General features: G+C 44.7%; 1 protein-coding gene across 1 annotated transcript in view; it reads right to left on the reverse strand.

Annotated features, from left to right (window-relative positions):
• CDH4 (cadherin 4) overlaps nucleotides 1-26,752 on the reverse strand; it is a 415,329-nt gene that overhangs the window by 82,014 nt on the left and 306,563 nt on the right. Inside the window, exons 5-6 of the mRNA XM_058814611.1 lie at nucleotides 14,364-14,519; nucleotides 5,668-5,812 (exon numbers count right to left, since the gene is read on the reverse strand). Coding sequence (XP_058670594.1) covers nucleotides 5,668-5,812; nucleotides 14,364-14,519 — 301 coding nt within the window. The remainder of the gene's footprint in view (nucleotides 1-5,667; nucleotides 5,813-14,363; nucleotides 14,520-26,752) is intronic.

Genomic DNA, 26,752 nt, shown 5'->3' on the forward strand with positions numbered 1-26,752 from the left:
CACCTGCCCAGGTGCAGGAGATGGCACTGCCATAGAGGAATATATTCAAGCTTGGGATGGATCCAGAAGTAATGCACCCAACCTGTGAATACCACTGGGATACAGGGAAGAATCCATTGAGTCCTACTCTGACCCTCTGGAATATTTTACCTGTGCATGATCTCTCTGGAACATTCAGCATTTGCATTATTTTAAGTTTCTAGTGCTACAAACCAGAATGTGTGGCAGTCTCATCCATGAACCTGGTCAGCTGCTCTCTTGAACTGGGACCTTCCTAAATGAAAACTTCTAAAATTAACTAATCTCCAAGCTGGAGGAAACATATTGAATGTTTTGACTATGAGCAGTGCTATGGCATTTTTGGAATGGGTTGCAGTGGCAGGAAGAAGGATTCACTCTGTGTCCTATTAATTTTTTAAAATTAAACATCTTCTCCTCAGATTTCAGGCCCTGCCAGCCAGCTACACCTGCTCTGTTCCTTCACTGAACAAACACCCAGGCACACCAGGCATCTCCTCATGAACTGCACTGTCAGGCTGGAGAAGAGGAACCAGACAGAACTGCAGAATCCAAATTCTCCCCATGAATATATATACAAATGCAACTATATGCCTTAAAAGATTAATTTCACATGCTTTAAATTGCAGTTTAATTTGAAAACTAATTCAGCCTCATAATTGGCTTTCTGTTCAAATCACTGAGGCTAAAGATTTAAATTCTTAATATTCAGATGACTTTCGAGTTTCTGGCCCCATCTGTGCATTAGTCCATGGTGTTAATCTCTGAGGGAATCTCTGCTGGCATAGAAATAAAATAAACAAACTGGGACACTAGTAGAATAATCAGCTTTTAAAATCCTTGGTTTTTTTATATACTCTTTATTTTTTATGAGATTTCTTTAACTCGATTTGCCACATATAGATTTGGCTCCCAGCTATTTCATTTTTCAAGTGGCATGTTATCAACAATTATTCTATCAGAGTTCCATGGACTCAGGAGGAGAAAGAGAAATTTTAAATTACAACATTTCTCATGTAAGAAATACTAATATTCCTTTATTTTGGAGGACTGTCTATACTCAGAACTCTTTTACATCACTCCTAAGAAGGGTGGTAGGAGAAAACACAGCTCCAGGAGAATGAAGGGGCTGGAGAGAGTTTAAAAGAAGTCACTTGGACTTGTGCTATTGACTTGAAAGGGACCAAGATACATCCAGAGAGTTAGTGAAGTGGAAAGGATAAATGGGAATGGAAAAGGCCAGTCTGACAGGAACAAATTGTTTTGGAGAGATGAGTTAATTTTTGACAATCTTTCTGTTAGAACAAAATAGATACAACCCAGAGCAAAGCACTCAAGTCGCTGCAGAGCATTTCACATTGACCTTTTCAGAACTGAACACTTCAGTTAAGTGAGACATCCACATCCTTCCACGAGGAAGGGTCTGCTGTGGTCATAGCAAAACCGAGCTTCTGCAGAGATGGAAGTAATTCTTCTCCATCCCACTACTGTTTTGTGATTAAATTCCCTTTCTTCTTTCACATTTAAGCATTTTCATGCCATCTTATTGAGTAATTTTTTTTTGGAAACTCTAAGAGTTTCTCCAGAAAGAGCCCTACCCAAGGACACTGCTGGGACCCTGCACACCCAGCAGTACAAGTCCAGGGGCTTGGGCTCACAGAGGGGAAAATCCCACTGCAAACCCCCGTTCCTTCCTGCTGTAAGGAGCTGCTGTGATGCAGCTGGGAGGTGTGAGCATGGAAAAGGCAGCAGAATCCTTGCAGGGCAGGCAGTGCTGGGCAGCCCAGCCCTGCACCCATCCCGCTGTGTCAGAGCAGCTCCAGGAGAGCTCTGCTGATTAAGGCTGCCAGAGGGAGCAGGGGAATTTCAGCCCCAGCTTGCAGCTGCATTTTAAAAACTTGGCTGTGTGTTCTTCACACAGAGGCAAAGTTCAAAGAGGCAGAACATTATTCAACATGAGTAAAATAGGGTCTTTTAAGATACACTTTCAAACAGAGGCGCGTTAAATCAAAACAAGGCGTGCAGGGGGAGTGGGAGGAAGAAAGATGGTCCTGTGGAAAAGGAAATCCTGCATCACTACTCCTGTTCTGCATTTTTGGAAAGGTCTGCTTTTACACATTTTAAATTGCCCAGCTACTTGACCTGAGGCTAGATAAGCCAGAAATGCAATAAACTGTTTTTCCAGAGAGCATCAGAAAAGGAAAGAGATGCAATTCAGTTTAAGAGCCAGCACATCTGAGGATGTCCAGGGGCCAGTTCTCACTACAGAGAACTTCACCAAGAGGAAGCTCCTGATTTCAAGAAGACTATGCTATGGCTCAAGACACTATTTCAATTAAGTTATTATAATCTTAGCCAGCAACAACAACCTATTATAATTAATAATACTTGATGATTTCTTTTCTATTCCTGTCAAGGGTTGCTTCAAGGTGACTTGCAGAGAGCAAGCTCCTTGGGAACCCAGGCTGAGTGCTCTGCAGGCTGGGAAGCCCCTTCACTTAAACCCCATCAGACTGTCTAATGAGTCTCTTCACATCATTGCCAATTCTTCCAGCTCTTGGACAATTTTGTGTATCTGTATTCCAGGCTAAAGCAAACTTGTTCCTGCGGGAGGCTGAGTGCCCAGCAGTGTCACACCGTGCTGCAGGCTGGAGCACTCCTCCTTCTGCATTCCCTTTCTTTGCTTCACTCCACCCTCTTTTGGCTTGTTCACTGCTGAGTCAGTGGGTCACATCTCACTTGGCCACCCTCCATCCCTGCCAGGCTCAGGGATGAGGCCACACACTCTGTTCCAGGTCAGCACAGCCCGGCCCCGAGCAGGGACCAGCATCCTGCGGAGGGACAGACAGCCCTGCCTGCTGTGCACTCACACAGCCCTGCCTGCTGTGCACACACACAGCCCTGCCTCTGCTCCAGCCCGGACCCTGGGAGTGCTGGACAGCTCCTCAGGGCCCTTTCCTGCTCACTGGAACAGAATCTGCTCTATTGATCCCACTGGAGCCTTTCTGGGGCTTTCCCTGCAGCTCAAGGTCACTGTGCCCTGCTCAGCCTCTGCTCAACAGCACATTTGTGATGGTCTTGCTCTGCAAAATTTCCATGGGTAGAGCTCAAGCTCCATATATTCTTTTTTATCTGGGTTTTTTAAAATTAAATCTGGGCAAAATTCCGACTGACTTCAAACAGCCATTGGCTTCTCGTTCTAGCTGCCCTCAGAGCCAGCATTTATTTGGGGTACTCTGATATCTCTCATCAGAGGTGTGCAAAATTAAGAACATTGCAGATACTGTCGTAATCAAGTAATCCTGCATTTTTAATCACAGCCATTATAAATGGGCATATGGAAGATGTGAGAAATAACAATTGCACAGGATATCCAGGGAAGCATTTTCAGTCCTCAGGCATAGTTCAGCAGCACTGAGCAGAGGAAAATGAATGCTGAACTCCTGTAACATATAACAAGATTTTTTGGTTTGCTTGAAGCATGGATATTCACACATATGCAGATATATTTTTATAGATGCATATACATCTCTAACTTACTGTTGAATCAGTACTGAACAAATTCTGCTGTTACCTCAAAGAATATGCAGTGTCTTTCATTTCTCAACCGCTGCCAGAAATAAAAATAATAAATTCTGGTAATGTATTTCTTCTCTTGCAATGGCTGGTGCTACCTCCTTAGTTGTTACAATATTCTGAGTAATAAAAAGTTTCTAAATATTTGCAAGATCTACCCTTAGCTAAATACATTGTCTACACTTGTCTCTGCACAAGAGGGACACATAATTTTGAGGCAAAGGAGGAGCACGCAGATATTCCCTTTAACTCCATGACCTCTCTATCACTTTCTCAAAGGCACAGGATCATGTTTCTTGCCAAGCACACAGAATGAGGGCCTCCAATACCCAAATTCCTAGGAGGCTCAAAAAGCAAGGAAGAGAAATTCAATACTAATATAAACCTTTAAAAGAATACTGATTAAACAGGAGAGAGAGGAAAAAAACCCCGACAAACATATCAAAGACAAATGTAATTGCTTTTGAATAAAAACAGATTGCTTTCTACCTTCCTGCCTTAAAGGCAAGCACTCCAGCCTGGGACAGAGAATACCAAAAAACACTGCTAGAAGCAGAGGCACAAGTATTTTGTAGGCAAATTATCCTGTTCTATTTAATAGCTCAAAGGCTTATCTGGATTTCAGACAAGAAGAGGATGCAATTTACTGCTACTCTGACAGATGAACAGACCTAGTTAAAACATTTGGGAACACTTTGAATATTGATCTGTCCTCGAATAAGATGTAAGAAATTTGATTTGCTATGGAAATGTTGTATCAGTCTTCAAACCTTTACATGCCCCAGAGTGGCCTTCAAATGAAAGCTGGAAAAATTCTCTGGGAAGATGCCATCAGAGCTGTCAGCTCAGGGACTTCTCACCAAGCAGGACCAGGACCAGGACTTTGAAGCTGGGACATCACCACCCAAAGGAATCAGAAAGGGAGCTTGTACCTATTCTTTGCTCAGCAATAATGTCACGTTCTGTCCTCACCACGTGTCCCCCACAGCTGCCGGTCCCTCTCAGTGCTGGAAGACAATCAATCAGGGCTGTGAATCACCTTGTTAAAAGCAGTGCCCACCGGAGACTTCCCTGTCACACCTCCGGCAGCAGAGCCGCTGTGATAAATGTTTGCTGACACAAACCAAAGTCACGGGGTATTTAACCCCTCAGCTGGCAATCAACCAAGGAGAGAAGCCAGGAAAAAAACTCACTCTGATTACAGGAGGCTTCCAATTGTTCTGGTGACACAGAACAAAGAGTGGATACAATAATTTTAGTTACGCTCAGCAATGAGCTGAACCAACGCTGCTCCCATATTGGGAACTGCAGGGTTACACCACACTTAAATAACAAATCAACAGTGGAGTTGGAAATAGAACATTAAAGACCTTTACAGCTCTGTTTCTTCCAAGCATATAAATGTGCTCATGTAAAAATCATCAGTTTTTCCCATACAGCTTACACCCCCACTGATTCTTCACCCATAAATTTCCTGTAATTCAACTTCAGGTTTTTCCCCATTTTTACCCTCTGTTAGAATAGTCTGTGGAGACAGAGGATGAGCCTGCAATTTCAATGTCAATATTCCCACTTCTGCAGGTTTCCATCAGGTCCCACATAAGAAAGTGTTTTCTTGAGACAGAGCCTTCTTTGGAGTCTGACTGGATGCCAGATATTGAGTTGGCAAATGACTGAATTAAATATCAAGGAGGAGGATATTGAGCATTTGAGACACAGGGTCAGGGAAAGGCCACTGCCAGGCTGGCTTTCAGTGCTCTGTAATTGGAATAAGAGCCCTGTACGTGTGCAGTGAGTGTGTGAGAATGGTGCTACAGAGCATTACAAAACTGCTTTTACAAATTCCATAGCCAGGAAGGGACCACTAGGTTCCCTCCATCCCCAGTCTGCACTTCCTCTTCATCCAGAAAAAGATACACAATGGGATTGTTCTCACCTCCATCAGTCTTCCACCAACAGCCAGCAAGAGCAAACCTCTCCCTCATCCCCTGTGATCCCAGCAGAGCCCGAGCTACCACACCACATGAATGCCTGAAAATCTGTGAAAATTTGAGATTATACTTTCAACTGTACCTGGTTTAGAGCCTTCATCAACAGATCCATTATAGACTTGGTTGATGAACTCCGGCCTGTTGTCATTCATATCAATCACATAGATGTAAAGGTCAATGGGATTCTCCACCTTGTTTCCATTCATGTCCACTGCATGAGCCCGGAGCTGGGAATGAGCACAATGAAAGCACAACATCAGCAACTGGATCTGTTGCAGAGTGAGAGACTGTTTTGCAAGGATTGACTTTACATCATAAATACTTCCTCAGAATTGAATGGAGCCAGTATCTAATTCCAGCAGAAAGCACTGACATGGCTTCCATCTACACTCGACTCACAGTTTTTCAGAGCTTAATACAATATTGAAATAATATTTTGAAACAGTGATTGTCAGTGGAAACACTTCAACTCTGGTGTAGTGATGCTATCTTATCCCCTTCACAGCTCACAGACCACTCTATTTTAATTTTTAAGACATATTGAACCTTGTCTGACAATCTGAAAAGCAAATTTTGCTTAGTTCCAAATAAAGCGAGGAAATGATTTTGAGCGAGAAGTTTCTTATGGGAACCTGCAGCGTTTCACACCCATAATACTGGGGATTAGTAAGTGAAGAGATTTCAGCAAGATCTTAGTGATGTTTATTCTTTGTTTAATCATGGTCTCCAGGAACAGCAACAGCTACCGACCCCATTGCTCTGTGCACCAAAAGACATTTAAAAAGTCCCTTTCCTTCAAATAACGGGAGCCCCCATGGCACTAAGAATGCAATTTCCTCAGGCTTCAATAAAATACCCAGTGCTGAGGCATTTCAATAACCAGAGCCACAGTGTTAAGCCCTCAGTTAAACCGGAACTGCAGCTTTATCTTATTAGCAATAACCATCAGTAATAATGCCCAGGAACAAGAGCATCTGTTTTCTGAACAAAAGAGACAGATACAGCATGTCAAAATGAGTAATTAATAAAACGAAGCAATCACAATAGTCTGGAACAATCAGTAACCAGGTGAAAAAAATGAATAGCTTTCTCATTAGAGGGAACAGATGGCTACTGTAAATGGTGTGTGGCTGAAGGGTGTCGGGAGAGCTCTGACAGTGAGGGAAGGGCTGCACAGCCCCGACCTGGCTGGACCTGGGGAGGCTCTGCAGATTTTGGCCACCCTCCCTCTCCATCTCAGCCCCTGTGAGCACTGCTGAACCTCCACCCTGCCACGAGAACAGGGGATGGCACTCGGGATGGTGTCACATCCCACAGGGCTGGCGGGCTGGGGAAGTGTCGGAGCCCAGGACATTCCTCTGACTGCCCTGGATGACTCCAGACCCTGGCAGGGGGCTCAGAGACCTTGGCCTGGAGTCACAGACACCTGTGCCTTGGATTTTAGCCCATGGAAACAATGACCCACTTTGTGTGAGGAGTTACAAGCCACAAGAGTTTGAGTAGAATAATAGTTAATTTATCACAGGGTTAAACATTAGAATTCTGGGGATTTAGAATGGGGCTTCAAGAGGCAAGATGGAGGAATCTGGGCATGTCCTGTCCTTCTTCTTCTTCTTCTTCTTGTCCTCCATCTTCTGCTTCTTCTTGTCCTCCATCTTCTGCTGTGATGGTGACACTTCTGGATTGGTTTAAAGTAGAGACAGTCTAACATAGGTGATAGGTATTGGAAAATTATTGTAAATAAAGTACACAGTATAAAAAGCTAACACCACCCCAAGGGCAGTCAGTGTGCCATGAACCAACCTGCCAGACAGGTCTCAGCAGAAGAATGTAATAGATAAGGAAAAATAAACAACTTTGAAAAGCAGAGCCGAGGAATCTTGACTTCTTTGGTCGCAGGGCTAGGAAAAAAAGACTTTTAATACCTCAGGAGCCTTTTCAATCACAGAAAACCCGAGAGGAAACCAAGGCTTCAGAGGACGTCAGCTTCACAGAGTCACAGAGTCACACAATGGGCTGGGCTGGAAAGACCTTAAAGCTCATCTAGTTCCAACCCTCTGTCACAGGCAGGGAACCTTCCACTGGACCAGGGTGCTCCAAGCTCCATCCCCACTGTGCTTGAACACCTGCAGGGATGGGACAGCCACAGCTCCTCTGTTCGTGCCAGGGCTGGCTGGGACATGGGGCTGAAGGACAGGGACACCCCAGCTCTGCCATCCACAGGATGGAGGCCTCTGGTCCCTCCCAGCAGTTCCCCACACCAGCAGGCTGCTGCTGGGAGTCAGAGCTGACTTTACAGGGAGGTCTCCAGCTCCTCTGATGCATGACAAATAAATGTGCTAATTGCATTAGCCCTGGTTCCTGTCTTTCACTCTCGCTGTGTTTGTGATTGATGTAACTTTCCCCTTCATGTATGGTGCTCAGAAGTCCAGAGCTTAACAAAAGGAGCTGCACACCATTAGGATGGGCTGGATTAACATTTAATCAAGCAAAGAGAACAAACTGCCACATGAAATGAGCTGGGAGAAAAACACTTTTTTTTCTTTTCAAAGGAAATTAAGCAGCACGTTTTCTTTAAAGTCTGAAGAAGTCCAGATTTGCTTTCAATACAGGGTGTACCATTTGTGTTTCATGACTTGCAATGCTCTTAATATCTGCATTTCTTTCCTACATAGGAACTGCTTTGGCTCCCACCTGTTGAGCTATCCTTCATCATGTCAGATGTAGCAATTCAATAACTTTACAGTCAGAGGTCAGACTGTCTTTGAAAAAAAGTAATTCAGAGCTAAAATTAAAGTTATTATCTTCAAACTGAGGCAGCACTGGGCTCTCTCTTACAGCACTTCCAGCAGCGGAAATGGTTCCATTCAGAGATAAAGCAGAGAGCAAAGCTGGTATCTCCCGCCTCAGATCTGACTCTCCCCCTGCAAATTTTTAATTACATTCGATAGCTTTTGTTTGAAATCTCCAGGAGTAAGGGATTTCTCAGCAATGCACATCTATCTGCTTGTTGCACTCACCGAGCACATGTACCCATCAGTGCATTACTGCCTGCACTCCAGGCAAAAAAAATTCAATAAGCAAGACTGCATGGATCTCATCAAACCTGTGGTGCCATGCTCAAGTGTCCTGAGCCCAGCACCAGCACTGGGACAAGCCATGGGAGGCAGGCAGTGCTGGGCACACTGCTGTGGTCACTGCTGTGGTCACTGGTGTCCTGGCTCAGCATCTGCAGTGCCAGGAACATGGCACCCTCTCTCCTGCTCCTTTTTTTGGCCTGGCTTCAATGAACATTTCTTTCCTTTTGTGCTTTTTTGCATTCATTTTCTCTGCCTGTTCTCTCTGAACAACTCTCATGTGCCAATGCCTCCCTATCTCCCACAACATGTGGCTTGCCTGTGGTCAGTGCCAGCTGTGGCAAAGGGAGAAGGGAGTCCTGAGCCCCAGGGTTCAATTTAAACTCAATGGGAGCTCTTCCTGCTAAAAAACATTCCTTGTTAAGAGACAATTCCTCACTAGAGACCATCCTCAGCAGAGAGAGCCAAGGAAGGAGGGACTCCAGGGGGTGAATCAGTGTATGGGAAACTGGCTGGATCTCAAAGGCTGATCTACACTACATTTCCCTTCCTTAATTCATCTTCTCTCTGATTCTTTTGTCCTACTTTTGGCATTCATGAGGCAGGCTCAAGCTGGACAGCACACTTTGTTCTGGAGCCATTCCTCAATGGCTCAGATGGGGCTCATTTCAGCGAGGCACAGTCGGAGCCCACGCGGTGCTCTGTGACCAAGCCACCTCCACTTTGGTGTTGAAGTGATGGAGGGGATGAAAAGCAGATGCATGGGAGTGCTTTGTAGCACTGGACAAGGCACAAAGGGTGATGGTTGAGCTCCGTCAGACACACACATAATTTTTGAGCTGGAAAACACACCAGTGCAAGGTCAGCATCACCTGAGCCACAGGACACATGCCAGACACGGGGCATGCACAAGTACTCAAATGGGAGCTGGTGGCTGCCTGAAGAGACAGTTAAGAAATATTTATAAAGTTAGTTTGAAATATTTACATTTTCCCCAAGAGGAAGAACATGACAGGAGTGAAGAAGGAATAAAATCAAACTAAATACCTTGCAAAGGATTCTGAAAAATTAATACACGTAGCCAACTAATCTCTAGCTGATGCATCATCTGCTGCACCAGCCAAGGAGCTGGCTCGATATTCTTTAACAAATATTGTTTAAAAGTGTGACAATTATTGCTATCATATTCAGCAGCAGCTACCACCGGTCTCTGAGGTTTTCCTACTGACAGTTTCCAGTGTAAATGTAGCTGTTGGCATACAAATGATTTGGTATCATGATTATTGATTACACTGGAGGCTGGTGGTATCTGAAGGTAGTTAGTCAAAGTCAACACAGTGAATTGTGTTAAATATGAATATTACTTAGGCACTAATACTACTAATACAAATATACATTATCAATCAGTGACAGAGCCTTTAAGCAATAAGCATACAATGTCATGCCTAATTTGTGTGCTCTTAATTGTGATTAAAAGTTCAATTTAGAGCATTGTGACTCAAATGGCTGGCATTATTCAACATGGCTCAAAATACTGGAATTATCCCTTCATTTGTAGTAAAATTGTTTTGTTCATTTGCATTTAAAACAACTCTTTGTCAGTCTATAACCCACCTGCTCTGCTCCAGCCATTTCTGAGGGAGTATTTCACCAGCCTGAAGCTGACAGTGCACACATGTGTCTGGAACTGGATTAGGACTTGCTTCAAAGTTTCCCTATAATGCATATTACTTGAGTATCATAAGCAATGATTACTTACTGACATGTTTATGCTGATGTCTTTTGAAAACAGAGCTTGAAAAACGTCTTGGAAAACTAAGCTACCAATTTTCTATCCCTTGTACTTGCCAGGCCTAACTGCAGCTTAATATGAAGCTGGTGTCTGGATCAGAAAAGACATTCAGAGCCACTAATTCTGTCAGCAGCACCAAGGGGACCTGGGGAGCGCAGCTAAATGAGGCCAGGAGAACTCATGCATATTAAATATCACTACCTGCTGCACCTTCCTGGGCATGCAGGGAACATCCCAGGGGCTGACTGCAAGGGGGGATGCAGCACACACACAAACCTGCCACAGTGAGAGGGCTGAGAAATGTGGGCATGTGCCCCATGGATGTGTGTCCCTTGTGTGTCCCATGGCTGTGTGTCCTTGTTGTGTGTCCCACGGCTGTCTGTCCCATGGCTGTGTGTCCCTTGCTGTGTGTCCCTTCACGGTATCCCACAGCTGTCTGTCCCTTGGCTGTGTGTCCCATGGATGTGTGTCCCATGGATTCCTGTCCCACAGATGTGTGTCCCATGGCTGTCTGTCCTTTGGCTGTGTGTCCCGTCCCATGGCACTAATGACACCAGGGTGGCTCCCAGGGCATCACTCAATGCCACCTGTGCAGTTCCACACCACATTATGGGGTTGGTTTAGTGGCTGCAGAGCCCTTTTTACTTTTCTCTGCTCGTATTTTCTCTGTGTCTGGGATGCCTGTGAGGTCCCTGGAGAGTTTGTGCTCTGGTTTGGAGTGCAGACACAAACAGATGAGGCCGAAATACAGCTGAACTTGCTATCACCAGCACACACAGCACCTGGGCAGGGGCTCTGAGTCCCAGAGGCACACACATCTCTGCATAACTCAACTCAGAATGATCCTCCCTAAAAGTTCAAGAATGATCACAAAAACAGGGGAAGTTCTGCTGCAGAACTCCTGATCTAATTAGAAAAAAATCTGTTTCACCTTAGGGAACAAGGCAGGTTTCATCAGACAAATGGCTTGCTGAATGCAGGGAGTTTTAAAACACTAATATTTTAAAAATGGTAGTCCTGGAGCAATACAGATAATTATGCATAAGAAAATATGTGTTGAAAATGTGGGAGTTAATGAAACAGAACTCTTGATATGCAGCCTTACAAAGACTTGCAAATTATTGTTCTTTCTTTTATAATTAGTTTTTAGATTACCTGGGAACAAAAGCAGCAAGGACAACACTCAAGAGTGACAGAGATGCTGAAAAGATTTGGGTTTTTTTGGGGCTGCAGAAAACCTGGAGCTGTGTAAATGCAGCCACCTTCAGCTGGAACACAAGGCTGCACAGAACAGACACAGAACCCATGTCCTGCTGGGTCAGAGGGAGCACTGGTGCCTTGCAGCTCCACTGACATTCTCACTCAAGAGCAAAGCTACTAATTCAAGCTAAAGGAAACTACAGCAGATCTTAAACAAGTTTAAATGTGGCCAAGCTCTGTAGTTCACATCCAAACTACACCTCAGTCTTCCAGCACTCAGTTCAAACCTGGCTCCATGTTGCCTTTCCTATCAGTTAGAGACTGGGCTCTATGAAGTGGCATAAATTCATTGACTTCTTCAACTCTCCACTAGCCAAAACTTTGAACTTTATTTTCTTTCTGGAAATGGGCCAAATTTCTTCTCATTTTCAGCACTCTAAGTTTCCTCTCCAGTGTTTGGGTCATTGCTTTGTGCATGGTGTATTTCTAAAGGCTTTGCAAAGGGTTAATAAATGAAAAACTGATGGTCCAAGAAATCATCAATCTATTGCTACTGAGGCTGAAGGATCTAAAGGTCATTTACAGACACAGTTTAAAATATTCTTCATCACCTTCTACTATTCTCCTAACAAAGATTTTTCTATCATTCAGTATTCCTGTCTATAAGGTCTCATAACATACTTATTCTCTCTATAAAATACATCTTCCTGTAACCTTCAGAGTATGAATATGCTTATTTACATATGGATGCCACTAGTTCAAGGTTTCTGCGAGGAACAGCAAAGGCTGGAAATCCTGTGTTATGTACAAGGCAGATTCATCCCATCACCTTTGACAAGGCAAGAATTCAATTTGCTGAATTCACTGTGACTGGTAGGTTCAGTTCATCTTTAAGGGGCACAGGGTTTTTTAGGATGGAGGACAAAATCTGTTTCATCTCATGTTTTTGACTGCGAGTGTCTGATCGCAGACATCACAGCGGCTCCATCAAAAGTCTTAACTTTTTTATTATTGACTAGACTGTTATAATAACCTGGCACTGCTGAAACAATATCAACAACACTGAGATGACACACGCTTTATCTCAAACATTTCTTCTCCAAAACAACCTCTCTTCATATTTTCCTAGGCACAACAAACAAAATAATTGTTCTTGTTCACTGAGTATAAAATAATTTTTCTTCAGATCTCCTTTTACCCAGGGGAAATCTCTTTCTCCACCCAACTAAAGAGGTAATCTATTTTCTTTATCTTTCCACCCCAGCCCAGAAGCTGTGTCAACATGGTTAACTGGATACCTGATAAAGCTGACAGAATGTGCATCTCCGACGGCGCCGTTCGGGACGCGGTGTCACTGCAAGCGACCCGTGCGCTCTGCTGGCATTGCAGCCTCCCTGGGAAGGGCCATTACCATGCCAGGAGATGGGCTAGGGCTGATAGCAGCCCATGAAACAGCCTCTCACAACCACTCCAGCTGATGCAGAAAATGCTTGAAATTTTGCAGGGCTATCATGCAAGGGGCAATCTATTCTTTTAGCAATTTGTGGGACTGGATCTGCTGTGCAATTACACTGTGCAATATAAGAGCTGGGATTTATATTAAAACAGAGCAGTCAATTACACTGTGAGCATTCTGCAGGTAGAGAGCATTTGATGAACTAGGATAGCACAAGGCACCATCACTTTTGAGTGTAATTAATCTTAATTAATTCCCTGATATTTAATATTAGCCTATCTGCGTATTTAAAAACCTATCTGACACACCCCCATCATACTGCCTGAACATCTCCTGGTGAATTAAAGTGAGAAATGACTATAGCAATTATTGCATGTTTAGATGCAGTAATGATTCTTAAATGAGTAATTTCCCAAGACATGCTAATGTAGTGACTGGCTTCTCATGGTTTTGGGTGGTTCAGTCTACACATAAATTTGCATGGATTTAACAAGCAGTGTGAAGTTGCGCCTTTTTAAACAAATGACTCTGTGTCTGAAAAAGACATCAGTTTATCTCCACTTTCATATAATCACAGAATTTTTTAGGTTGGAAAAGCCCTCTCAGATCAAGTCCAACTGTTCCCCCAGCACTGCCAAGCCCATCACTCAACCATGTCCTCAAGTGCCACATCTACACAGCTTTTGAATCTCTCCAGGGATGATAACTTCACTGCTGCCCTGGGCAGTCCTTTTGGTGAAGAAGTTTTTCCTCATATCCAACCTAAATTTCTCCTGGCACAACTTGAGGCCATTTCCTCTTGATCTGTCACTTCTTACTTGGGAGAAGAGACCAACCCACATGGCTACAGCCTCTTCCAGGGAGTCGCAGAGTGGTGAGGTGCCTCCCCTGAGCCTCCTTTTCTCCAGGCTGACCCACCCCAGCTCCTTCAGCTGCTCCTCATCAAACTGACTCTCTCCACCCTTCCCCAGCTCCATCACCCTTCTCTGGACATGCTCAATGTGGTGAGGGGCCCAAAACTGACCCCAGATTTGAGGAGTGGCCTCAGCAGTGCCCTGCACGGGGGGACAATCCCTGCCCTGGTCCTGCTGGCCACACTACTGCTGATACAGACCAGGTGCCACCTGGGCACACCTGGCTCACGTTCAGCTGCCACCACCCAGCACTTTGCACCGGTTTGGCTGATCTAGCACTCCCCTTCTTGAACCCAGCAATTGTGGGTCCAGCTGGCAGTCAGGATGTTGGATGCTCACGTGGTAGGAAGCTCTCTCCTCCCTGTCCATGGGCCGTGTCACGTACATCCTGCCGGACACGGGGTCGATGTTGAAAACCTCCATGGGCGGCTGGTCGGCTCCCACTCCAGTGATGCTGTACCTGATGTGGATCTCCTTGTCCTTATCCGAGCGGATCTGGAGGAAATAACAGAGACAGGAATCCATCAGTTCTGGACAAAAGCCACGTGGGTGTTTAAGCAGCTTTAAAGGATCTGAGCCAGAAGGCTGCAGAGATGTAATACCACTGTCGGTCCTGACAAGGGAGCTGAACGCCAAAGATTTGGTGAAAAGCCATGAAAAGTACATTCCACAAAGTTTCAGCTGTTTTGCTCCTTTTTAATTCATGAGAAATCATTGAAATTGTGACTTTTCAACTGAGATATGGAAGAGCCTAAAATGCACAAAACCCACTGTTTACATATTACTGAAACCCCGGTCTCCTGAAAGTGTCCAAATTTTTCAGCCATACCCAGAGTCTCCCAGCCATTAATCATTTCTGAAAACGCTGTCTGCAAGCTCCCCCATTGTATTCTCAGTCCTGGTGACTGTGCACAAAAATACTCCCATGAAATTCAAAGAACGGGGCTGTTTGCTCCTCTTTGTCCAACCCCGCTGGCTTGACAAGGCCAGCCTGGGAATGCCCAGTGGGATGTTACCATTTTATGTGATTATTTGTTGAGGAAAAATATATTTTGGACACTGTTTCTGAAAGCCCTTCCCTCCTGCACCTTGAGAACAACACTGCAAGCCGAGTACAGCACAGTGAGTTCCATGAACCTTGGAGACAGAGCTGAGGAAAAAAAGAAGGGAGGTTAATATGTTGTCCTAGCAACCCTGACTATCTCTTTAAACACAAATTTAATTTTCTGATCAAATGCTGAAAGAAGTTCTTGCAACAGCATGACTATTCCCGAAAGAAAGTGCAAGGTACAAATAAATTACCACCCCCTGCACCATCACTAAGTGTCTTGGCACTGTAAGAAGCGATGTGCATAAATTTTTCCCTAACAGGTCTATGAATACAACGAGGCAGTGGGAAGATAATAGAGCCCTCGTAGCTGAATGCACGTTGGCATCTCTGCTACAGCAGCTGCACCCTTGGAGGGGCCTGAGCGAACTTAGAGGGATCCTGTGTCCCCCAAACTGCCTGGATTTGGGGAGAGAAGGTCATTTCCCAAGGGAAGAGGAGGTTTTGCTTGTCAGACAAAGGAATTGAGATGGGGCTGTGGGCTGCTGCACACTCCTCCCATATGTGACCTTCTGCTATTCCTTCCTCTCCTGACACAGGAGGCTGACAGGATGCTGAACGTGTCGGTGCAGGGCAACATCAGATCCCTGGCTCCCAGAATCTCCTTTGATACCTTTGTCCAGATCATTACCAAGTTTGTACACTGTTTTCTTTGTACTTCCCCCACCAAGCTGCCTGCTCCTGCTAATGGCTAATCATGTCAGTTATTACAGGCACCGCCAGGATTGATCTGTGTGACACCTGCGCTGCTGGAGCTGCAGGTCAGGGAACAGACACAGCTCCATTTGTCTTCTCTCCAAAGGATTCACTGCTTGTTACACTGTTAGCACTGAGAAAACTGACTGGACTTACACTGGTGTAGTCACTTAAAAGAGGGCCTGGGGACACTGAAAGTGCCCTCATGCTGCTGCACAGGAGGATTTGTCCAGATTTATGCGGGGCTAGAGGATATTTGGAAGAATGACCCAAGCAGACAATCCATGAATTCAACTTTCATTAGCAAATCTGTGGGAGAGGAAGGGTGCACTAAAATCAAGCATTGCTTGCACAACTGTGCTTTCAGTGACAGCATTGCCACCAGTTTGAGAGCTGAAGATCACAGTTCCCATTTTCAGAAGGTCAGCCCTGCCCTGCCAGAGGGAAGGGCTGGAAATCGAGCTGGTGGCAATGTCTGTACAGGTGCACAGCTCACACCAGGGAGTTCAAGCTCCAACCCACCACATCCACAGCTGGAGCCCGGCTTGAGGAACATGGAAACAGGAAGACACTGCTGGACCTCCAGCTCTGAGCCAGGGTGGGGTTCCCACCTTACAAATTAAGAAGGGTAATGTGGGACACACAGCTGTGTGTCTTTATCAGTGTGTGTCTGCACAACTCCAAACAACATATGATGTAAATTTACCCTTAAAAAAGGTGGAAAACCCCCTAAACAACCCAACAAAGGCATTTTGCACTTCTACCCAGCCCCAGCCTGGCTCAGCTATGGCTGTGCTTGAGCACAAACACCAAAGAGCTAAGCAGACACTCCAGGGAACCAAAATGGGGGCAGTTTTAACCCAAATCACAGGAGGGAAGAGCCTGTTAGTGGACATTTTTCTGCTCTACTTCCTGTTGCATATAGTACCCAGATCCCATTGTGATAGAAGCATTAGAAATGCATAGAGAGAGACAGAAACAGGGAAAAGGAGCCTGGATTTAAATATTCAGTGCTAAAGGCACTATATTTTATTTTTGGGAAACGCAGATAAACAGAAGCTCTCGAAGAAAGCTATGTACAGTTTAATAAAGTGCACGCTATAGGATGTCCTTGCAGCACTTTTATTAGCATTAATAGGGTCTAAGCTGTCTGTATGTAAATCATTGCAGATCTAGGAGATGAAATATATCATAAGACCTACAGCCAATTATACTGAGAGAAATCCATGAGCTAATTATACTGCATTGAGCAAAACAAAAATGGGGGAAATATACTGCAAATATTCAGCAAAGACTCGTTATTTGCTGTTAATTGCAACCATAGCACAAGGGTTTGCCTCCTACCTATACTTAAATCCATTTCCAGTAAATATACAAGGGTGTGAAGTGTTCAGAAAAAAAATAATGTAAGAAGTAGCACTTGTCACAGAAAGTTGCAAAGACCATTGACAATGAAGCATAGTACATTTTACTACCAGGGAGATGTTTATCACACACACGCTTTTTATATTGGAGCATATAATTGTATCCTCTTAATGAGATTAAAAAATAATAAAAAAATTTTTTTTCAGTAATCCTGTAACATTTTGACCACAGGTTTCATTTGCCTAATTCCCAGGGTGCAATTTATTAAATCTTGTTGAGAAGTTAAGAACATTATCTGAACACAATGCAAGGTTTACTTCTTTTGTTGAAACGGTTCCTGGAGCAGTTTACAATAATAATAATAATAATAAAAATAATAATAAAGCCCTCTCTATTGCCAAGGAGCTCACTAAATCAGGAATAAAAATTCCAGGTTGTGGGGATTTACTGGTTCAGAAGGGAGTTACTTTTTCCTTCATTCAGCCTGGGAATTGTGAAGATGGTAACAGATCTATATGATAATCCTCTGACTGGAGAACATACACATGAATTTTCCTTTCATTTATCTCTCCTTTTATAATGCAGTCAAGAGGTATGCAGGGCTCTGGGTTACAGAACAGATGGCAGAGGGATGGTTTTCTTTAGCTGCATTTATACATTTTTTACTCGGAGAACCCTTGGAGCTTTCAGCTTCTCCAGTGCCTGGCATGATACAACTCTGCATAAGATGATGTGAGCAGGATGAAGGATGATGGCTGATGACTGTCATAAAAGGAATTTGCTTGCAAAGCAGCTTTTATGCTCTAAAAAGCCCCTCCGGGATGGAGCTTGGAGTGGATTGATTCAGTGGTGAGGGAAAATGTCCCAGATCAAAAGGCAATTTATGTTGGAAGATGCAGTCCCTTGCTCCCATCCTACCTCAGGAACACAGGGAGCATTTTCCACGCAGGAGCCCTCAATAACAGTGACAGATACAAATGGACCATCTGGAAATGTGGGAGCAGCCACCAGAGCCCCAGGGGGAGCAGCAGCAGAGCCAGGCCCCTCTCTGGAGCTGCCATCCAGCAAGGACAGGGCGGCCCTGCAGCCCAGCAGGGACTGCCTGCAGCTCAAACCACCGAGGAACCACCCAGAGCGCTGCAGCGTTCGCAGCTCAGAACCAGAGCACCCAGAGTCTGGCTCGGCCCTTCTTCCTACAAAGCAATCCAGAAACAGGAGAGTTGGTGCAATTTCACAAGGTGGGGATTTTCTACTGCAGGCTCTGATCTAATAGGTAAAATGTTTGAAAATGAACATTGCAACTCTTGAGACAACACAGGGCTAAGCCCTTCCAAGCTGGCCTCTCCTCAATGTCACTTTTAGACGGAAAAGCAGTGTTTGTGGCACAGGCTGCATCCTGCTTTTACAGATAACATCTTAGGGATCGTGCATCTCTGTCAGGGTTTACTGGGTAGCAAAACCATTCCCACAAACTTCACTGGTGAACAGAATTCCAAGAGGTGAGCTCCTCTAAGGTATCAGATTTTATCACTGCTTTTCTCCTGCTGATCCACACCCTCGTGCTCCCAGCACTGCCCTTTCTTGCTGCTGGATTCCCAAGCCCTCCTCCCTTGCCCTGGCAGTGACAGAAGCCACCAGAGATCCCTGCAATGCTCCCATGCCAGGGATGCAGGGCTGGGACAGAGCACGCAAAGCTGTGTGGTCAGCAGATTGGAGGGCACCACTGAGACCGTAAATTGTACAGCTTTTGGAGCACGACATTGCCAGGAAAGGAAGTGTTCCAATGGAGACTGTTTAGAGAGCAGTAAAGAAAATGCCTGGAGGGCCAGGAAATGGGGTGTGTAAGGAAAAGCTGAATGAACAAGGACAACTGAGCCTGCAGAAGAGGTGACTGTGACAACAGTACTGCTGTACCTAATAAACTACATTTAGAGAATTTCGTAAGGTCTGGGTTCTGCCCATCCCTGCACTGTGCCTGGAAATGTATCTGGGAAAGTAAAGCAGGACATTTATCCTCTGTTACATTTCCCTTCCACAGAACCAACCAGAAAATAAATTTCCTCTGGAGTTCTTTGTCTTGCTCTACAACATATGGAGTCAAAAATGCCTTCAAAAAACACTAAGTTTACCATACAGAATAGTATGCAACATTTGCACTAACATGACCTGAGGATACTTAGACTTGATTTTTTTGTTTTATAAAACCCATTATAATTATTAATGAACACATAAAATAATGTAAATGATAAGCAGTAAGTGTCTTTTATTATTAAGCTCTTAGCTATTTTGCCCATTAAGAAAACCAAATTAAAATAATTGAAGATTATAATCTGTCATGCATTCAAAATGCTCCATAGAAATTCAGGCAGGCAAACATATTCAAAGCCTTTAAAAGAGCACACTTAAGAGTCAGTCTAAGCATTCCAGGATTGGCTCATTAATTTTAGTGGAAATATTTTAATTCAACTACTCTTACTGTTTATTGAAATCTTTGCTAAGGACTTATTTATTTTTAACTGAATTTGCAATATGTTTTGGACTCATTTGTATAAAAGTTCTTAACTCTTATTTCACAGTTGTTTTAGAAGCCAGTAAAGAGACACATCTTTAGCCCCGTATTTCCAAACAAATTACTGCGTGTTGCTGAAAGAATCACATATGGTTTCAATAAAAAGATGCAAAAGTCACGCAGAGAAAAATTAAGACAGATTTGGAGACCCAACCAGGTGAAGGTAATATTTAACTTCTGCCTCCTTTTATCACACTTGCCAGTGGCCCCAAGCTATGTCCTAGAAGGAAAAGAAAAAAAACCAAAAACCCAGAATATCCTCTAAAATACTTCTGTCTTCAGAGAAAACCCTCTCTTATGTGCCTTGCAACCCAGCATTTTCACTAACCCCAGCCCTGGGTTTAACAGCAGCTTGTCCTTAAGTGCTCATCCACCCCTGGACAAAATGACCATTGACGGAGCCAAGTGTCCGTGGTGGTGGCATTTACAAACAAGGTTCAGTAGGGAAAGACCTCCATGGGAAAGAAAGAAGGGATGTAATTGCACATTTTTACGTGGGGATTTCTTTTTTTTCCTCACCTGGGACTGGTTTCATCTCACACATGATTTTCTGAAAATGCTCTATCTGGTCTCAGACAAAAAGAAGAGAAGAAAGTCTTTCAAGGGTGAAATCCATCCTCCTAAAGGCTTAAGCATACATCACATTTCCTGGAAGAAGTGGTTTTCTTTTTCCACCAAGAGAAAGAGAACCAAGGACTACACCTAGACTAGAAACCAAATTTCCACACAGTTGAGATTCACTGCTAAGAACTTAAGTTTCTTCCTTAAAATACAAATCCAAAGCCAAACTGTAAAACGTTCCCTTTGCCTCAATGGCTGGATCTCTCCCATGTCAGGTTAAATCTTCCAGCTGAAATCTCTGCAAAGTGATTTCTAATGTTATTTATTTTGATGATAAGACAGAGTCCAAGTAGTGCTCCAGAGAGGTTCCAGCTGTCATTTAAGCCATTAATGTAACTGATGATGCAGCCTGCATTAAAGAAACGAAGCTATGAGATGTTTGAACCCAAAAGAGGAGAACCTCTCCTGTGTGCCTGGCTTGTTCTGTGGGACCTGCAGAGGAGCCCAATCCCATCCAGCCATTCCCATCCAGCCATTCCCATCCAGCCATTCCCATCCAGCCATTCCCATCCAGCCGTTCCTATCCAGCCATTCCCATCCAGACATTCCCATCCAGCCATTCCCATCCAGACATTCCCATCCAGCCATTCCCATCCAGCTGTTCCTATCCAGCCATTCTCATCCAGCTGTTCCTATCCAGCCATTCCCATCCAGCCCATTCCATGAACCCCATTCCCATCCAGCCCATTCCCATCCATCCCCTTCCCATCCAGCCCATCCCATCCTGTCATTCCCATCCAGCCCATTCCCATCCTGCCATTCCCATCCAGACATTCTCATCCAGACATTCCCATCCAGCCATTCCTATCCAGCCATTCCCATCCAACCATTCCCATCCTGCCATTCCCATCCATCCCATTCCCATCCAGCCTTTCCCATCCAGCCATTCCCATCCAGCCCATTCCCATCCATCCCATTCCCATCCATCCCACTCCCATCCATCCCATTCCCATCCATCCCACTCCCATCCATCCCATTCCCATCCAACCATTCCCATCCAGCTCTCCTGCTCCTTTCCAGGAGGATTTGCTTCCTCTGCACGCACCCTGCGAGCGCTTGGCTGAGGTGCTGCACCAAATGTTCAGCTGCTGACAGCTCCCAGCATTTCACAGGTCATTTGGCTTCCACATGGCTCCCTCTGTCCAAGGGCTCCTCTCCAACCCTGCTGCTCCCTTCAGGCCAATTACATCCACATGGACACGCTCCTCTGGAACCTTCCCTATGCCCATGGGGAGCTCTGATAGTTTTCACTCCTTTCGCTTCCAAGTTTTTTTGAATTGTTTACCAGGATTTTCCTCCTCTACCTGGATGAAAATGTAACACTGAGCAGATGGGGAGCAGCATATCAATCAGGCTCAATAAGGAGCTGGTAATGCAGTGGGAGAGAATTTCTGCCTGCAACTCTGGCCAGTAACTGTGTGTGACCCCACGCATAAGCACAGGATGAAACTGAAGTTGTCAGACTCACAGTCTAATTCAAAACTACCATTATTCTGCTTGGGATAAAAGTGAAATAACAATGCTTTTGCCTAGAAAACCAAATTCTGTACATGATGAGATGACACACTACAAGCACAGAGTACCTGATGTGCAGCAGTGCATCCAGGCCAAGGATTTCCTGCAGCTTAACTCTACTTTCCTACCTGCTGAAACAGCAAAGAATATATGTTTTAGCTTGAGTTATCCTGACACAAAAAGACTGAAGTCTGCAGGGCTCAGGAGGGCAATCTGTGCAACTCTGCAGCTGGTCAAAGTTTCTGAGTGGTGACTTGGGACTGCCAGAAGCTCATGTCAGGTCTCTGTCTTTACCAGTGAAAAACTCAGTAAACTGCAATTTGTTGCATGGTCTTTGTGATTAAATAATTAAGTAATTATTTATCTCTCCCACTCACTATTATAAAGGTCAAGAAGCCACGGTCCCCATATCAGGAAGTGGCCAATGCTAATGGATCTTCCCCATCTAACAGTAATTAATATGGCACAGACATTTCTAAAGCAATATGTGCCTTTCTTTGGGCTTTCTGCAGCCTGAGAACTCCACTGTGGAAATGCTTCAGACGGTAGCACGGCAAGAGAGAGGGAGGAGAGCAGTTCTGATGGGAAAAGAAGATTACAGAACACCTCCACGTGACCAACATCTTATCACTGCCAGAACCTTGATAGCAGAAGCAACAAAACTAATTTTTACTACTGTTTCCCTTATCTCTCTTGCAAGAGAGCAGATTCTTCACTGCAGTGACTGAAGGCATCCCAGTGGAGCTGATGTGCTGCTATCAGGTGAATTTTGGCCCTGAAGAACTGAGGCCGGTTCCTGCTGTGCAAGATGCAAGGGGCTGATAATGCCTGGCTGGGATTTGAACCAGATGCACAAACCCTCCTCTGCTGCAGAGGATGCTCTGTGACAAAAAGCGAGAGGAAATACATCTGAGAGCTCAAAACATGCTGTTCTTACTCCTCTGACAGAGGAGCTGTGACAGGCAGGAGAAGATCATCCTTCATAATCTATTTAAGAAGGGCTACCCACTGTTTCTGTGCAGAGGGCACCATCCTGCAGCACCTTGGTGCAGCTGACCCCACTGCTGCCTGTGATGGCTGTGCCCAAATGAAGACAAAGTCAAGAAAAACAAATCATGGCAGCGGGAATTTGTCCTCATTTCTTTTTGAAGCGTATCTCTCCTGAAGCCTCATGTCCTTACATCATGTCTGCCACAAAGCAAGCCTGGAAAAGGGAATCCAGCACCTTTCTGGGTAAAACTGAGCAGGAAACTCGAGTGCTCAGTGCAGAAGATAAATAAGGGCAGCAAATATTGACCTGCACAGGAGTAACCTGATCACTGTAACTAATGATTGAGCCCCTCAGCTGATATAAATCAGTGTAGACTCAGTAGCTTCAAACAGAGGCACGCTAATTTATTTCAGCTGAAAATCCAGCACATGGCATTTAAAAATTTAGCAGCACAGCAGAAGAACAAGTGAAGAATGATCTTCACTCGACCCATGGCAATTTACCACAAGCAGCATTCCTCTTGGAAGGACAGCGAGCTGGGACACAGGGAACAAGCATTCAGGGGAGAACAAACGCCTTGGTGTCCTCAGGAAGGAAGTTTTTCCCAGACTCAAGGGATATAATTGGTCTTAGTGTATGTGACCTTTGCTTTTGTAGTGAGCTTGGCTTTGCCAGAGTCATGCACTGAGCTCCCAGTGCATGATGCCTACAGATATCCCTGATCATGGAGAAGTGGTGCTGTGGCATCACTGTGAGTGCTGCCCTCAGCACAAAATAAAGCTTTTGGACCTGCCTGCAAATAGCTAACAATGGGAAACAACAATAAAACCCTCCAGTGTGTCTATTTTGGAGAACAAAATCTGCTGAGGCTTGTATTTGAGACACTACTTTGGGATGCTTGCAGAGCAGGATTTAAAGCTCTGCAGCTCTCAAAGTCTCTCTAAAAAGTTTAATTACAGGAAAAGCAAACCTATTTGTTTGTTATGTAGGGTAGATTACATGGCACAGGATATACAGAAGTTATTTCAATGGCCAGTAAAAGGGAACACCAATGTGAGGAGGCAGGGAATGAAGTTCTGTCTGTGCACCATGGGACTAAAAGACATCAGTGCAGGTCTAGGTTTGATGATCCTGAAGGATCCTGTCCACAACAAGATATTCTATGTTTCTATGATTTACTGACCAGTGAAGAAAGACAGTGTGAGATACCATTGCTCCTAGGACTCATCCTCTTTTGTTACACAGACAAAATATTGAATCCTCCTGGATAACTCTTCCCTATGGCCAAATTCTGCCCACGGATGCACACACGTTTCCTTCCACAGCAGCTATGCTGGGCACTCCAGAGCTGTATTTCCCTTCAATAAACTTGCAGAACAAGAGCTCTGTGGTCAGGAACACCCAGAAGGTGACAGCAAACATCAGGCTGGCTCACCCATCCCGCACAGCTGGATCCAGCCCGTGCCCACACGAACACATCTGGCGTGTGGGCCCACAGCTGCTGCAGGACACAGCAGCTGCAGGACACACTGCCAGGCTCATGCCAGCTCCCCCTCTCCCAGGCAGCTCTCCTGTGCCCTCCCATCACCTCCCTGCAGCCCCTGCCTATGCTCAGGGTGCCCCAGCAGCTGCAGCTCCTGCACCAACACCCTGAGTCCCAAGAGTACCTTTCCCTCTGGTGTGGGTGTCCTCAACTCAAACACCCATCACTTGTGCAGATGTGCCTCGTGCACCAGGGATGGGAGATTGCCTTCCAGGAAATCTCAAACCTGGCTGAACTCTGCTCATTTGGAACGAATTCACAGGGCTGGATTTTTGGCAAGTTTTCCTCTTTCGTTAACTCTGTTTCTGAGTGGGTTTGATCTGAGACCCCTGCTTGCTTTGACTTGAATTCATGTTAGACTTATTCATGTGACTTATTGATGTGCTTCCCATCCACACACTTCTAATGCAAGAGGCAGACAAGCCAGCTTGAGGACATGGTACCAGAGATTAAAAAAGAAAAATAAAATAAAAGCAGTAATTTCTGACACATTACAGAGCCTTTTCATATCTCACTTCCATTTATGGCACATTCTGGTTCTGGATTTAACTCTCCAAAGAAAGTAACAGTCCTCAAAGACCACAAACACAAGCTTCTCACCCTCCAAAAACCCCAACAACAACTGCATTCAAATAATCAACGATTTTAGAGTCCAGACTGGTCGGGGCTATCTGTTCTTAACTCCCCTTTTAACTGCAGATACTCTGATAGACATATGGAATTTCTTGTTTAATTTTCTTTTTTTTCCTGCAGTATTATTAATTGATAATTTAATTTTTGATCTGGTGAATTACATGCATTATATGAATTCACCATCAGTGAAATGACAAGTTTAGAGCAGAATAGTTTAGGTAAGCAGATTGTCAGTGCTTATGGCTGTAAGACATAATTATGTACAGCCAACTGTATAACGCGCTTGAAAAAATTATAAGCCTAGGCACAGAAATTAAAATTATTTCAAGATGAAGTTGTACAAATACAGCTGCAAAAAGCTGCAAAATCCTATTAATTTATGCCAACTATAGTGGGTAGTGCAGGGGGGATCCAGCCCCCACCTCCCTGCCAAAGGAAGTTTAACACCCAGTGAATAAAGGGCTGGGTGTTTAAACAGAAGATTATTTCAGCTACTCTTTACACACTCATAAACTTGTGGGCATCAGCTGGTAGCTTGGTATGATGACTCTCAGCGTGTCAGGGCAAACATTAAACGCTAAATTACCATATGTCAGCTCAGGGTGGTTAATAATTCTCCTGCATCTTGGACAACTTGAAGGTTTTCCTGAAATTGCTGTCAAATCGAATCTTTCCTCCGATCAATAAAGGAGCACAAGGAAATCCACTATTTGTGGTGTCAAAAAGAATAGATTAGCAAAATACTGTAAATGCAGCTGGCAGGGACAACAAACTGCATTCTCTTAGCTAGAGATACCCAATAACCACATCAATACTTCCAGTGAGGAGACTCACGTGAGGAAATGGCAGTGTCTGCTCATCACACACCTCCTGCTCTGCTCTGGCTGCCACCAAAGCTCCCCTGACCCAGTGCTACCTGTGGATCTCACAGGCAGCAGGTAATTATGGGAGCAATATTTGTTCTACACCGCTGGGTCCATCAATTGCAGCCAGAGGAATGAAATAGGGAACAACTGTGAGCATGGAGAACCCGTCTGACCTGCTGCTTGTTTTCCAAGCTGTGTAATAGAGATATTTCTGGCAATACTGGGGATCAGGACCAGCTGGGAACAGGCAAATCATGTAGGAAATGCAGAAATCTGCACACTGGGACTATTTAAAAGGGTAGAACCCACCCCAGATCGTGCTGCTTCTGCCACTTTTACTCTCAGTCAAGCACCAGCTACAACAAACACATGCTACTCCAGCAAGTAAAACAGATTGAAAGAGATGTTGCTTCCTCTGTGCATTTGACAGCATCAATGACACATTTCAAGATATTCAACTCTGGGAAATTGGGATCAGATCTCCAGTTCAACCGTGGTTCCTATCAAAACACCTGAAACCTAAATCAAATTATTCCTAGGGTTTCCTGCACCTCTTACCATGGATATATAGCATAACTGGCCATGGGCTCCTGTGGTGCAGCCACAGGATGCTGCAGCCCCTATGTGAGCCCAGGAAAAGATTATTCCTTACCATGAGCAGACGGAAAAGGTGCTGCCCTGCAGATGGCTTTGCTGAGCAGCACCCAGCCTGCTCCTTGCTCCCCTGAGCAGCCCTCCAGGTTTCCAGCAGGGCTGGGAAACCCTGCTCCAGTTTCTTTTATTGGAGCACTAATGAAATCTGAGCTCTTACAACATCTCGG

Source organism: Ammospiza caudacuta, chromosome 15 (assembly GCF_027887145.1).
Source record: "Ammospiza caudacuta isolate bAmmCau1 chromosome 15, bAmmCau1.pri, whole genome shotgun sequence".
Taxonomy (NCBI): domain Eukaryota; kingdom Metazoa; phylum Chordata; class Aves; order Passeriformes; family Passerellidae; genus Ammospiza; species Ammospiza caudacuta.